Source organism: Urocampus carinirostris, chromosome 10 (genome assembly GCF_059441175.1).
Source record: "Urocampus carinirostris isolate Australia breed hairy pipefish chromosome 10, RoL_Ucar_1.0, whole genome shotgun sequence".
NCBI lineage: Eukaryota > Metazoa > Chordata > Actinopteri > Syngnathiformes > Syngnathidae > Urocampus > Urocampus carinirostris.
In genome coordinates this window covers 36,817,642-36,833,807 of record NC_142358.1, presented here as the reverse complement: position 1 = coordinate 36,833,807, position 16,166 = coordinate 36,817,642, and the positions used below count along the sequence as shown (strand labels likewise).

Genomic DNA, 16,166 nt, shown 5'->3' with positions numbered 1-16,166 from the left:
TAGTCTCAAATCAACGTGCGTCCCCGAGACGCAACTTTTTTGACACAAAATTGTCATTATTACCCGATTACATTTTTTTTTTAAACAAAGATTTACCGCACTCCAAACTTTTCGTCAGGCAGATCCGGCAGATGTTGTTTTGGTCTCGCGGTTCGAGTTTCCGTCTGCACGCCGATCTCGAGTTGTGTGGTGAAAAGTCCGTCTCTTTTTAGAGAACAGGCTTTTTCGGCTCAACTCATTCAAGAGAGCCGGCTCTCAAACGGCTCACTTGCTTTGATGCATTATATTACGAATTATGAGGTTGTATAAAGAAATGAAGAAAAAAAGGAAGTATAAAAGGAGAAAATGAAAACAAGACAGGTTTGTGGTTATCCCTTTAATCGGTATATTACCAACAATAATTTGATGCAGAAAATGAATTAATAATTTGATGATTAAAACTGAATGAATATATAGATTTTTATCATATATCTGTCACCGATTTACAATTTCATCCTCGATAACACGAAATTTTGGGGACCCATAGATCTCTGTTAAGACCAATGTTCCCTCTAATTTTCCACGGGTCTGAGCATTCACACAAAGTCGGTGAGCAACCATAATCCCAAGTGTGGCAAGATAATCCATTATCAACCATGTCCAAAACTTGACATCAGTTACATTTTGCTGAGTTTCCGGCAATGCAAAATGATTTTTCTCTTTTGAATGAATTGACTCATGTACTATTGCAAAGGTTGTACGGCCTACAAACGTCGCTTGTTCTTACAATTCTTTCACAAGATATCCATTTATTTTTATTTCCTGATATATTTTGTCGCATAATATTAACATTTTGGGGGGCTTATTGAGTCGGTTGTAAGATAAAGAACTGTACTTAATCACATTTTTTTGTGGAAGTATAATGTTGGCAACAAGATTCACATGATATCATTGGAAATTATTTGAATGCAACAAAAACGTCTTCTTCTTTTTTCCGTGTTTTCGTCTACTTTTTTTTTAAATTCCTTTAAAAAAATCTCGTTGTGTTTATTTTTTCCGAGCTGTTCCTTTTTTCTTTTTGTTCTCTATTTACTTTTTTCCTATTTTCCTTTCTTTTCTTTTTTTCTGTCTTTTTTTTAAATTTTCCTTCTTTCTTTTTTTTCTTCATTTTGTTTCTTTTTTTCCTCAGCTTTTCACTACTTTTTCATTTTGGTATTTTTTTCTTTTTTTGTTCTATTCCCCCCCTTCCTTTAAGTCATTTTGTGCATCATTTTACCTACTATTTGGTCATGTTGGGATTAAAGAAGCCAAAACAACCCGAAGAGCCGTTTAGGATCCAAAAGAGCCAGTTCTTTTTAGTGAGCCGAGCCGAAGAAGCCGGTTCTCGACAAACTCTACTAACTTTACTCAACTTCGTTCTACTTCGACTCGACTTCAAAATACCGCATTTAGGACACGACGTCAGTAGAACCCGTGTATTTTTACCTTCATGCACGGTAACTTTGACTTAAGTCGCTTCTTAATTAGTCATTTTGAGCCTTTATTTTTTTGCGCCGGCTAGATTTTCTTGTGCGCTAAGAATGTGCAAGCAGTGCGCAATTGCCCATCACTTTTCACAGATAAAATAAACACTGCTAAACTTAAAATATATTTTTTCATAGAGAAAAAAACTAGTTTACTTTCACATTGACATTTGAACAATATCAGCTGAATACATATAAAACTCACGGCGTTGTCATATTTACATGGCAGTCTTAGCGTGGGCGCACTATTGCAAGCAAACAAAATGTCAGCCATCTGCCTTCATGATTTAGGTTTCATACAGGGTTGGGTAGGGTTACTTTAACTGGATTACTTTCAATGACTTTTGGATGACTCCAATCCCAAATATGCTAATAAAAGACAAAAGAAACTAAATACGAATAAAATGATGACTCACAACACGTGGTAAGCTTTCTCTCCTGGCTTTGATCTCTTTGATTTTCGGCAAAACCAACATAAAAAGCGACAGAAACAAAATGAAAATAAATCCAAACAGCTTGCCAACATCATTTTTGCCGTTCCATTTATTCCGGTACTCCCCAAGCCTGCACAAAATGTAGTCATTTTATTCATATTTAGTTTTGTCTTTTATTAGCATATTTGGTATTGGAGTAATCCAAAAGTAATTGAAAGTAATCAAGTTAAAGTAACCCTACCCAACCCTGGTCTCAACTTTCCTTACACACAAAAACAAACTTTTCAGAGTTTCCACGAAACAGACGAGGGTCAGAGAGCGTACGTATCAATGCGGAAATATGTCAATTATCGGCGTCCTCCGTGCTGATGACGGGATAGAAAAAAGGAAAATAACGGGGACAAATCAAAGCGTGTCGGGGTCTTGAATTTGAATGCGGACGCTATTTTGCGCAGACGTCTAATCAAAAGACACTTGTGAGCATCAAGCACTGATCAATCCGGGCGCAATCAAGCGCAACCTCCGCCAGGGTGACACTTGCCGCTGTCAAACACCATCTTCGCAGAATATTCAATTAGAAAATCGCACGGCTTTTAACATGAAGCCCATGCAAAAGCTGCCCATGCAAAAGCTGCCCGCGCCGGAGCAAATAAGACGACGAAAATATTTGTTGTTTATTTGCTCCTGACGGATTTTTCATCCCCGGGTTGCATATTACGGAGTTAAGGCGACGAGAGCAATCCAGACTGTTTGAATGATATGCTTAAGAAATAAAGTTTTGGAAAAAAAGTGTGTGCACAACATGCTATCAAGGCGTGCTTGAAATACACGAGCCGCCATGAAAATAATTTTCTCCGGGTTAAATGAGAAAACATGATTGGAAAAACAATTTAGAACAGGGGTGTCAAATCCATTTTAACTCGGGGCCACATGATAGAAAAAGCATTCTTTCAGGGGCCAGACTCGTAGATTAGAGAGAAAGAAAAAAAAAGAGAGAAAGAGAGAGATAACTTTAGAAACAAAAGAGATGAAAAGAGAAATAGTGAGAGAGTGGGAAAGAAAGAGGAAAATAAAGAAATTCAAAGAAAAATGGAAGCGAGAAAGCAGAGGAAAAGAGAAGGGGAAAAAGAGAGAAGGGGAAAGCAAGAGTGATAGAAAGAGAGAAAAGGAAGAGAAAGGAAAACAGGACGAGAGCTCATAAGAAGGTAAAAAGACACAGAGAAAGAAATGGGCAGAGAGGAACAAAGAAAGAGACGGAGATAGAGAGAGAGAGAGAGAGAGAGAGAGAGAGAAAGAGAGAGATAACTTGAGAAACAAACGAGATGAAAAGAGAAATAGTGAGAGAGTGGGAAAGCAAGAGGGAAAGAAAGAGTGAGAGAAAGAAAAGAGAGAGAAAGGGAAACAGGACAAGAGCTCATAAGAAGGTAAAAAGACACAGAGAAAGAAATGGGAAAAGAGGAACAAAGAAAGAGACGGGGGAGAGAGAGAGAGAGAGAGAGAGAGAGAGAAAGAGAGAGATAACTTGAGAAACAAAAGAGATGAAAAGAGAAATAATGAGAGAGTGGGATAGAAAGAGAGAAATAAATAAATTCAAAGAAAAATGGAAGAGAGACAGAGAGGAGAGAAAAAGAGAAGGGGAGAAAGAGAGAAGGGGAAAGCAAGAGTGAGAGAGAGAAAGAGAGAAAAGAGAGAGAAAGGGAAACAGGACGAGAGATCATAAGAAGGTAAAAAGACACAGAGAGAGAAATAGGCAAAGAGAGAGAGAGAGAGAGAGAGAGAGAGAGACAGAGAGAGAAATAGACATATAAAGATAGAAAAAAAGATAGACGGAGAAAAATAGATATAAAAATGTATGGAGAGAGGGAGAGAGAAACTGGCTTTGGCAACATCAAGTGGACATATTTCAACCTGAAGTTCGTTTTTTTCTTGCGCTTCTCTCAACGTTGTCTTGCGGACCGGATTCAATCTTTCAGCGGGCCTGATCCGACCCGCGGGACGCCTGTTTGACACCCCTGATTTACAATAATTAATGTTTATTTCATTTATAAAGAGAGTGAGAGAGTGTGCAAGAAAGTAGGTCAGAGAGTGAGAGAGTGTGTTTAAAAGTGAGAGAGAGAGAAAAGTAAGAGATAGAGAGAGAGAGAGAGAGAGAGAGAGAGGGAGAGAGTGAAAATGTGAGAGGCAAAGGGAGAGAAAGTGAGAGAGAGAGAATGGGGTAAGAGTGGTAGAGAGTGTGTGAGAAAACGAGTGAGGGAGTGAAAATATGAGAGATGTAGCTAAACAATGAGCAGTATAGAGCGAATGTGAGAGCGAGAAAATGTGAGAGAGAATAGTGTGACCATGTGTGAGAGAGAAAAAGAGAGAGAGAGAGAAAGAGGGAGAGAGAGTGTTTGAGAGGGAGACGGGTAAGATGTAGTGTATATGTGTGTGTGTGTGAAGATAGAGAGATACAGTACAGAGAAAAGAAAAGCAAATTGTGCTGTTTTTGTGCCTAAAATGAACTGCACCCTTTTGGCCGCATTCTGTATCCCATCCTTTACCTTTGGACCCCCAGTGCTGTAACCTAGGGGTGCCAGAGTGATTTTTTTAATATAGCCTGTTGGCTTTTTTTTCCCTAATTTTATTTTTTTACAAAAAGTGAACTGCACTTGCGTGGCTGGGACCTATTATCCCTGATTTCATATTGCTCGCAAGCAGGGATCGGCAGAGCACACTTTTACTACTGGACCTGGTGGCTATTTCTCTGCCATTATAAGATAAACTGCACCCATTCTCTCTTTCTCTCATCCGTCTTCATCCTTCTCTTTTGTGTTCTCTCTCTTTTGCTAATTCTGTCCTTCTCTCCTTTTCTCTCTCTTTTTTTTATCTTTCTCTCCCCTTCTCTCTCACTTTTGCCTTGCCCTGATATAGGTTTTAGATCAGGGGATGGTGTAATATCAGTGTGTAGTCTGTACAGCCCTTCATTTTTTCCTGTGTTAAGGACTATAAAAATAAACATAACTTGACTTGAATTGTTAGAAAAAGTGATAATCGATTTTGACAAAGCAGTGGAAAGCAGCAAGATTACATAAATGTAAAATAGAAGCCCTTAAAGGAAACTTCGCAGCTAAACCTCATCTCATCTCATTAGCTACACCGCTTATCCTCAGTAGGGTCGCGGGGGTGCTGAAGCCCATCCCAGCAATCATCGGGCAGTGGGCAGGGGACACCCTGAACTGGTTGCCAGCCAATCGCAGGGCACACGGGGACAGACAACTCACTCGCTCATTCACACCTGGGGACAATTTGGACCGGCCAATTCACCTGAAATGCATGTTTTTGGAACGTGGGAGGAAACCGGAGTGCCCGGAGGAAACCCACGCAAGCACGGGGAGAACATACAAACTCCGCACAGGAAGTCTGGAGCTGGATTCGAACCCAAGACATGAACTGTGCCGCACATGCGCTAACCACTGCGCCGCCGTGCTGCCCGCAGCTAAACCTATAGAATGAAATTGTTTCTTTCCAGCAATGTTGTGATGCAATGCGATCCATCTTTGCAGGAGAGACGACGGTGGAGGAAACGTACGATCGGATGTTCACCGTCACGAGCCGGGTTCGATTCCCAGTCAGCAAAGAAGACGACGGCATGCCGGTGGATTGCGTCATCGAGCATCCGGCCGCCAACGACCTGTTGGCGCAGAGGAACCTGGAAGTCCTGTGTGAGTATCTGAAAATCACACGATCTTAGAACAATGTTTCAAAAAGTGGAATTGCTTCACACTTACCCATTCACACACACACACACACACACACACACACACACATATCAGCCTGTGAGACTACACACCACTATTACAAACCGGGGCGGCAGTAGCTCAGGAGGTAGAGCGCTCGTCAAGGGATCCCAGTTCGAATCCCGGCTCGTCCAGCGTTACATGTCGAAGTGTCCTTGGGTAAGACACTGAACCCCTAATACCCCCAATAAGCAGGTTAGCGTCTTACATGGCTGCAAGGCCGCTATTGGGAAATGTGGAGCACATTGTAAAGCGCTTTGGGAAGTTATTGACTTGAAAAGCGCTATATAAACGCAGATCATTTCATATTACACCATTCCCTGATCTAAAACTTTCATGAGAACAAGGTAAAAGTAGGAGATAATTAAAGAAAGAGAAGAATAAAGAAAGAGAGAGAAATATAGCTAGAACTTATCCCAGAGTCATTTGTTTCTCTTTAATCTGCTTTTATTTTAGTTAATGAATACATTTCGTATTTACCGTAAATTCCGGACTATAAGCCGCTACTTTTTTCCCAAACTTTCAACCCTGCGGCTTATTCAGTGATGCGGCCGATTTATGTAATTTTTCTAACGGCCTCCAGGTAAGATTTAGACCGGTGGAATTTATGCGCCGAGGAAGACTGCAACTTCTTGGCTTGTGCATAAATTAAATGAGCGTAAACATACCCTCATCATGCAAAATACAAAAGAAAGGCACATGACGCAGCTTTCAAGCTAAAAGCAATCGAGCAGTCCGATAAAGTGGCGCTACGTGTTGAATGGGAGAATTGGATGACTAGCGGCGAGAAATCTTTCACTAAAACTGGCCGCATGCAAGAGGCAACTATTTTGCAAGTCTGCCAGTGGATCCTGACAGCATGGGGCAGCATAAAAAAATCCACCATCACCAAGGGGTTCCGGGAGGTTACGGGAAGTGGGGACCGGTAAAGGTGAGGAACAGACAGACCTGTTGGTGGACGGGGCGGACAATAGTGGATATATATTTTTCCCTTTTTTTCCTTGGATTACTTTCAACGAGACCCGGACTCTGCAGGTCTGCATCAAACCTTATACCGGTATCATTTTCCGTTCATTTTGCCGGCTGTGATTTTTTAATGAAAGACATTTCGTTTCAATCGCGGGACTTGAAGACGGGTTTGGGTTAATTTTGTGTTTCTGTTAAATGTTTTAATGTGGGCGCATGCGGCTTATATACAGGTGCGGCTTGTGTATGTACAAAATCGGTTTTCCTCTTAAAATGTGGTGGGTGCGGCTTATAATCAGGTGCACTCTATAGTCCGTATTAATACTAATACTACAATGAATTGACAAATCATGTGTTTTAAACTAGCAAGTTATTGTTTCCAACATAAAACATTTGGTATTAGTTTTATTTTATTTTTTGTTTGGTTTTATAAAGATATTTTTTTTTTATATTTTAAATGATTTGTTACGTGGGCAGCACGGCGGCGCAGTGGTTAGCGCTTGTGCGGCACAGTTCATGTCATAGGAACCTGTCGTGGGTTCAAATCCAGCTCCAGACTTCCTGTGCGGAGTTTGTATGTTCTCCCCGTGCTTGCGTGGGTTTCCTCCGGGCACTCCGGTTTCCTCCCACATTCCAAAAACATGCATTTCAGGTGGATTGGCCGGTCCAAATTGTCCCTAGGTGTGAATGAGCGAATGAGTTGTCTGTCCCTGTGTGCCCTGCAATTGGCTGGCAACCAGTTCAGGGTGTCCCCTGCCCATTGCCCGGAGATGGCTGGGATGGGCTCCAGCCCCCCCGCGACCCTAATGAGGATAAGCGGTACGGATGATGAGATGAGATGAGATGATTTGTTACGTATGACAACTGGTTGAATTCAATAATGAATTTGTTTGACTACCTTATAACTGAGCTTCTTTCCTCGTGCTGACTTAAAGCTTTAAATTGGCTTCAAGTGTTGAAATGAAGCATGAAACCTGCCCAGTTCCAAAAACTAAGACAACTTGCTTTTGCTGTCAAGCTCAAGCTTTAAACCTTATTCAGCCCTAAAGTTAAAACGTATTCAACCGTTGAGTTAAAGCTTAAAAACTGCTCTATACGTTTGACTTTAAGATATGAAATGTTTAAATCAAGGCTCAAGTTTAAGATCAGAGTTAAAAACAAAGAATAGTCATGGCTATGTATGGATTTTTCTAGCTTTAATTTTGAAAATCGTTCGGATTGAAAGGATTTATTCTTTACTGCGATCAGTGAACCAATTTGCTTCTAGGGGTTGCTTGTGCTCCACCATAAATCTATTTTTTCTCTGAAGGATGCTAGAATTTGCTACACTGATAAAAATGTGTATTACGTTATTACTTTGAGTTCTTTGAGTTCTGATATGAATTACTAATCCCAAGAAAATGGATTCAATGAACTGGGCAGATTGAAATAGCACAAACAATTTATTTTAACACACAGAATTAATGATAGGAAAAGAAAGGGGAAGGAAGGCGGCGGAGATTATTGGAGTTTTCGACCGCTGAAGTCTTAACGTTACCTTCACCAAAATAAAGTTTCCCGCTATAATGCTAGTCAATTTGGGGGGATTCCTTTGTACAAAAAAAATGCTCATTTCCAAGAACCAGCAAACATGGTGTTGAATTTGAAACTTTCATCTTACCTGTTGCGAGGAGATTTAGTATAGTGCTCCGCATTGTCTCAATGTATGGCCCGCGTGCTGAACACGAGGCTGCATTGCAGAGCCGCATGGCCGCGCCACGTAGTTGACGTGCAAAGAGTCAGTCAGCCAGCCAGCCAGGTAGCAGAAAAGAGACTGAGCTATCGATCAGCTCCTCTTTTTTTATGGACCAGTGACGCTTGACCAGATCATGCATCTTTGGGCGTGGCCTCAGATACCTGAGACCACCAGGATCGGATGACGGTGTTTGAAGTTGCTTAACTTGTTAGAAACCCAAAGAAGTGAGAAATGTGCGTAATGTTCTGTACTTGAGAATGCCCATCCGATCGGCATTATCACGTACGGTAGGGTGGTCCTTATTTTTCGACTTTTAAAATTTCATGCTCTGACCCCTTGAATATGTTCCAATATATACAAAACGTAATTAGGCAAAGTTTCATCAAAATCAAAGGATATTTAGAGGTCGCTCAAGGCCTCTGAAATTTTGGTATGAAAAATAAGGATTTTTCGCACATTATATCAGACCTAGTGTACAAAGTTACTTGTAACTTTTCTTGTGTTACAATTATAAGCAATGGACTGAAATTGGATGTTCTAAAACGCCGTTCACATAGGGTTAAGATTTCCGTTTTTTCTCGAAAATTGCCAAAATTTTACCATTTTGGGAAATTTCAAAGTCGTTGAGCTACCTCTAAATATTATCCAAATTGTTCAAAATTGCACACAGTGTGTTTTTATCGATATAAGAACATAAGCGGGGGGTCAGAGCCCAATATTTCAAAAAAAAAAAATTCGACCCCCATTAAGGACCACCCTAACGTACGGTGAGAACATTATTTTATCAAACATAGCCTTGGATGTTTTAATTACATTCAAAACTTTATTTTATCAGATTTTATTATGGATCATGGTAAATTGGTAGGTTCGGGAACTGTCCAAAATGGGACCCCGTCATTCCATCCATTCCGAAGCGAGCCACCCGAAACAAAAGAAGTGGTAGGCTTATTTGCTCCACAGATAAAAAGCTGACATTACTATTGAGTTAAAGCATTAAAGCTGATTTATCTTCTTAAAGCTTCAGAGCCGCTTTAATTAAAACCTTCAACCTGCTTCATGACATTAGTTAAATATTCAAAGATGGTTTAACCCTATGTTTAGCTTTAAATTTGCTTTATGATATTAGCTAAAGCTGCTTTTAAGGTATGATTCAGAGTTAAGAACTAAGTAAACCTGCTTTAACTCTCAAATTAAAGCTTTAACACTTTTTTGTACCGTTAGTTAAATTTTAAACCTGCGTTAAACCTGCTTTATCTCACTAGCCACAACTGCTTTGAATCGAACGCCAAAGCACCTTTTAAGCTTAGAGTTAATACAAAAAAGCTATTTTAACTCAGGAGTTAAAGCTTTAAAGCGGCTTTAACTTCCAGGGATCAGAATTTTCCGCGGATCCGCGGATTTCCGCTGTTTTTGAACCCCAAAGGCATTCCGACTTTTTCACTTTTTCTCTTGCGTAGCAAACAAATTCAAAATCCGACTGTCTCACTCTTTCCTTTATTGCTCTGGCGCACCCTGGAGGCCGTTAGAAAAATTGGCCGCATCGTCGCACAAGCTGCAGGGACTGCACTGCATTTGAACTTATCTTGCAGTATTTACAAAAAAATCAGTTATGTGGGCAAATTATTTTAATCTTCTAAAAATGTTACTTAAATGATAAATATAAGCATGGTTTTGGACAAGTAAATTGCCTAAAACCCAGGTTTTTTTTTTTTTTTGGGGGGGGGGTGTGGGGGTGGCGGTAGGGGGGGCTCCGCCCTGGTTTATTCCTGGACGCTGGCTATTTCAGCTGAAAATGAAAATCTCCATTCTGATCCCTGAACTTCTGAGTTAAAACTAAAACTTATTGTAACACTTAAAGCTTTAAAGTCTTAACTCAAACTTGAGGCATTATCTTTTGCACATTGAATGGATGAGTGAATGAATGAAAACTTAATTTCGAACATTAAAATAAAAACAGATCAAAAACAATAACTCATCAACAAAATAATGTTACATAAATTGTTCGAAAAGGGGTAGTAAGAAGCAGATGCTTATTTTCCCTACCCCTTATCTTCCCTATTAAATACACCAAGGATAATGACAACAATAGTAAAAATATGAATAATAACAGTTATGATATAAAAATAGCAACAATAACAACAAATTTAACCATAGTCTCTCGTATCACTCATACCCCATTTTCTTAATCTCTGTATTCCGCCAGTAATGTTTTTTGGGATTTGAATTATAACAAGTAAATAGTTGGACATTGTTTGATCTTGTCTTGTAAATTTTTCCAAAGTTTAACTCCACATTGTCAAAGATAGTCATTATTAAGACTCTTTGGTGGCTGTATTTACACAGATAAAATACATATATTGTTAAAAACGACATCGTGATAGCAGCCGCAAAGGTACTCACGAAGCTCCCATGTTGGTTGAAAGAGAAGAGAGGGAGCCCAAACGGTGGGCGTGGTTTATTATACGTCAGTGAAAACAGTACACACATGAGCACGACTTCACAATAAAAGAATATAAGATTGATAAACGTACAAGAGATATAATTAGACTGATTATTGAAATGTTGTTTTACGTGTGTGTGTGTGTGTGTGTGTGTGTGTGTGTGTGTGTGTGTGTGTGTGTGTGTGTGTGTGTGTGTGTGTGTGTGTGTGTGTGTGTGTGTGTGTGTGTGTGTGTGTGTGTGTGTGTGTGTGTGTGTGTGTGTGTGAAAGATTGTTTTTGTATTTAGGAATATAAAAACAAGTTATTTTCATTAGACAGAATTCTGAGAGATTTACATCCAAAACCTTGACCACACACAGACACACACATACTTTTCCCGGTTGTTCTCTTTGGGATTATGAATTTACCACAGCCCTTAATTTCCCTCTTTCCGAATGAATACATTTTCTGGCACTATGTTTTTGTTGACCTTAGATAGCAGTTTTAACATTTTACTAAATCATCCAATTTTAATAATTTGGACTGCAGGAATAAAATATTAGTATGATCTCGATATCCTACCCTGTGTATGGTTCTAATTGCACGTTTTTGGAGGACAAAAAGGGGCTGTAGTGAACTTTTGTAATGATTGCCCCAGACTTCTGCAAAGTAGCCTAGATGGTAGTGTGCCCGCTTTGAGACTGGGAGGTCGCTGGTTCGCGCCTCGGCCGAGACATACCTAATTGGTATAATGGCGGCGCCCTCTGTTGGCTGCGGCTGCATCGGCTCGCTACAACGGGTCAGGTGTATCGACATTTCGTTCTGTGTACATTGTTACAAAGAATGACAATACAAAGGAAATTATTATTATTATTATTAAAATGTTAAATATGGCAGAACTAGAGAACAATATAACAAATACAATGCATTATAGTTTGACTTTATTAATTATTGAAATGCTTTTAGACACTTAAGTTTGTATGTGTCTGTGTTTTCCAGCTTAATTTAATGTCTATTATGACCCCTAAAAACTTAATTTCTGATACAGTGTCTATTGCAACAGCATCCAATCTTGATTTGCCTTGCGGTTACCAAAGAATATTACTTTGTTTTTATTTTAATTTAAAGATAATTTATTTATATCCAACCATACATTATCACGGTCTTAGCTGGTGATGGAGGATGTTGAAACGGGTTTAATTAGTGAAACAACGAATGTAATAAATAATCCACACAGTTTATAGGGTTACGATCAGGGTTGGGTAGGGTTACTTTAACTTGATTACTTTCAATTACTTTTGGATTACTCCAATACCAAATATGCTAATAAAAGACAAAAAAACCTAAATATGAATAAAAGTATAACTCGCAACACATGGTAAGCTTTCTCTCCTGGCTTTGATTTTCGGCAAAACTAACATACAATGCGACAGAAATAAAAGGAAAATAAATCCAAACAGCCTACCAACATCATTTTTGCCGTTCCATGTATTCCGTTACTCCCCAAGCCTGCAAAAAATTTAGTAATTTTATTCATAGTTACCGTAAATTCCGGACTATAAGCCGCTACTTTTTTTTCCAAACTTTCAACCCTGCGACTTATTCAGTGATGCGGCCAATTTATGTAATTTTTCTAACGGCCGCCAGCGGCGCTCGGGTACACAAGGTAAGATTTAGACCGGTGGATTATATGCACGTATATTTTACTTTGCGAGCGTGTTGCTAGGTGTTTTTGATTAAGGGAGCGTGGGACTACGTCTATACGGCATAGCCTCTTTCCCATACTGGGGTAGACGTCTGTGATGACATCGGTAATAAGGAGGAGAATGAGGACAGTTTACCGTGATTACTAGAAGTACGATATGTCTTTTTTAACACAGCCGTCTACTGTGTTGTGAGCGTGTTGCTAGTAACGTTTTGCTACCCTTCACAGGCACGGTTTGGGATGAAAGTTATAATATTATTATTAAAGCTTTGAAAACTCTCTCAGTGTACTGTCTTTCTTTGTAAATATGTGTAAACCATGTATAATATGTATTTGCATTTAGAAACTTATTCTGATATGTTTTATACAAGCAAATGAGAAAGAAGGGGCGGGGCAAACGCGGGCTGACGGGAAGTGGAGTAAAGGTGAAACGTGTTTGTGGACGCGGCCAACAATAGTGGATATATATTTTTCCCACCCTTACCTTTGGAAATATACACTTTTTTCCTTGGATTACTTTCAACGGGCACCCGGACTCTGCAGGTCTGCATCAAACGTCATGGACCGGTATCATTTTTCGTTCATTTTGCCGGATGTGATTTTTGGACTGTGTCGGGTATGGGTCAATTGTGTGTTTGTCTTTCATTTTTGCAATGTGGGCGCATGCGGCTAATATACAGGTGCGGCTTGTGTATGCACAAAATCGGTTTTCCTCCCGAAATGTGGTGGGTGCGGCTTATAATCAGGTGCGCTCTATAGTCCGGAATTTACGGTAGTTTCTTTTGTCTTTTATTAGCATATTTGGTATTGGAGTAGTCCAAAAGTCATTGAAAGTAATCAAGTTAAAGTAACCCTACCCAACCCTGGTTACGATTAAGACTTTATATACGACAACTTGATTAATACATAGGTAAATAATCCATCGCCGCGATTGTTTTCCCATTTAAGCAAAGTGACTTCCCTATCGCTAATTAACTTCATAGCCACCGGCCAATCAGAATTGGCTTTTCTGAGAAAATTGAGGACTATTTATGAAAATCCCTTTCAACTGCTAATAGCCAGCCCGGCGGATGGCCGGCCGATGACGTGCGAGCGATAAACCGGACCGTCACGTTGCACCTGAAAGGTTAAGTCACCCCATTGTAGACGCGGCGGAATATTCATTTTGCTCCACTTTCTTGCGCTGACCTTTCAAGGAAAAACAGAAAGCTTGACTGCAAGTGCTTGACATTTTGCTAATCTTTGGCATGCCTTGATAAGGAGAGAGAAATCATTTCTTGCTGTAAGCTACTATAGGCTGAGGAGATGTCAAATGTGCACATAGGATAATCCTTTTCATCCCCAGCCACCTTCCACTTCTGTCTGTGTTTTTATTTATTTCGCTCTTTTTATTTCTTAGTCTCCATTTGCTTTCTCTCCACGTCTGGAGCGCAATAACAATTTTATTTGAGGTTTGGCTGCAGGTAGGAGGGGGGGGCATTGTTAAGAGTATATGATACAGGTCGATAAGTGTCCTTCTTTTATTTCTCAGATAAACCCGAAGTGAAGATTGCGGTGACGTATCCCGAAGGATTAACTCGGGAGGGCGACAGTCTTCGACTGACGTGCGTCGCGGGAGGAAAACCAAAGTAAGTTGTGTGGTGTTAGGGAAAAAATTATAGTACAAATGTAGTGTTTATCAAAGTGTTCGAATGAGTTGTCTGACTCCATTAACCAAACACAAACTTCATTCTCCTAACAATGCATGCTCATTTCTTAATGGGAAAATGGACAAAGATAGCCGGCATTTTCACACGGGGGCAGATTTATTTTCTCAAAGTATTTAACGAAGTGAATTCCATCGAATTTAGACGAATTTTTGTCGAATTAGTCTTCGTCGAGCCTCCCTCTCACGATCTCCCGTCTCTCGTCTCTCCTTCCGTCTTTTCAAACGTCGGGTCGTCGGCCACCCCCATGGGCGGGCCAGGAACTCCCCACGAGGCCCCCACCATGTCTGACCGGTGCGTCACGAAATTCTGGTTTAACCGTATACCACTTTAAACTGACTTTATCTTGTTAGTTAAAGCTCTAAAGCTAATCAAGCTAGAGCTTTAATTCTGGTTTAACCATTGAGTTACCACTTTAACCCGACTTTATCTCGTTCGTTAAAGCTCTAAAGCTAATTAAAATAAAGCTTTAAAGCTGGTTCAACTGTCGAGTTAACGCTTCAAAACGACTTTATCTTGTTAGTTAAAGCTCTAAAGCTAATTGAGCTGGAGCTTTGATTCTGGTATAACTTTTGGGTTATCACTTTAAACCGACTTTATCTCGTTAGTTAAAGCTCTAAAGCTAATTAAGCTAGAGCTTTATTTCTGGTTTAACCGTTGAGTTACCGCTTTATACTGACTTTATCTCGTTCGTTAAAGCTCTAAAGCTAATTAAGCTAGAGCTTTATTTCTGGTTTAACCGTTGCGTTACAACTTTAAACCAACTTTATCTTGTTAGTTAAAGCCCTAAAACTATTATAGCCAGAGCTTTATACTGGTTCAACGTTGAGTTAACGCTTTAATCTGACTTTATCTTGTTATTTAAATCTGTTTTAACATTTTAACCTAATTGTAATAAAGACAACCTGCACTATCTCTGGAGTCAGAGCTCTGAAGCTGCTTTAGTTAAAGCTCTAAAGCAGATGTAGTTAAAGCTGGTTTAACCCTTGAGTTAAGGCTTGAGTTAACCCTTTAAATCAACTTCAAAGTTTAATTTGATAAACAATTGCAGCAGCTTAAAGGTTTTAACTCAATTAGAGACAAAGAAAACCTGCGGTAACTCTGGAGGAAAAGCTTTAAAGCTGATTTATCTGGTTAGTTAAAACTTTAAAAGCTCTAAAGCTTTAATACTGGTTTAACTTTTGCGTTAACGATTTAAACTGACTTTATCTCGTTAGTTAAAGCTGCTTAACATTTTAACTTAACTATAAAGAATAACCTAAAATCAGGAGTTAAAGCTCTAAAGCTGCTTTAGCTTAAGCTTTAAAGCTGGTTAAACCCTTGGGTTAAGGCTTTAAACCACCGGTGTCAAACAGGCGGCCCGCGGGCCAAATCAGGCCCGCTAAGGTATTGAATCTGGCCCGTGAGACGACACTCAGAGAAGCGCAAGAGAAAAACAAGCTGCAGGTTGAAATATGTCAACTTGATGTTGCCAAAGAAAGGACACTGTACTTGTATTTCTTTCTCTCTCTATCCCTCTTTTCCACCTCTTTTCTCCCACTCTCTGTCTCGGTCTCCTTCACTCTCTGTGTCTCTCTTTTTTCTCTACCTTTGTTGCTGTTTGTCTCTTTCTCTCTCTGTGTCTTTTTAACTTCTTTTGCTCTAACTTCATTTTTTCCTTTTCTCTTTTTCTCTTCCTACCCTTCGCACTTTCTTTTCTCTTTTCTCTCCTTCTGTCTTTCTATATATCTTTGGATTTCTTTCTTCCGCTCCCTTTCTTTCCCCCTCTATCACAACTTTTTATCTTTTGTTTCTCATGCTGTCGCCCTCTCTCTCTCTTTCTTTCTTTGTCCCGCCCTCTCTCCTTTTCCCACCCTCTTTCTCTTATTTCTTTATCTCTCTTTTTATTTCTCTTTAATCTACTAGTCCGGCCCCCGACAGAA

General features: G+C 39.8%; 1 protein-coding gene across 1 annotated transcript in view; it reads left to right on the top strand.

Moving 5' to 3' along the window:
• The window catches only part of cadm1b (cell adhesion molecule 1b), a 722,615-nt gene that overhangs the window by 616,399 nt on the left and 90,050 nt on the right, over window positions 1–16,166 (top strand). The window contains exons 12-13 of the mRNA XM_088345365.1: window positions 5,479–5,637; window positions 14,070–14,166. Coding sequence (XP_088201491.1) covers window positions 5,479–5,637; window positions 14,070–14,166 — 256 coding nt within the window. The remainder of the gene's footprint in view (window positions 1–5,478; window positions 5,638–14,069; window positions 14,167–16,166) is intronic.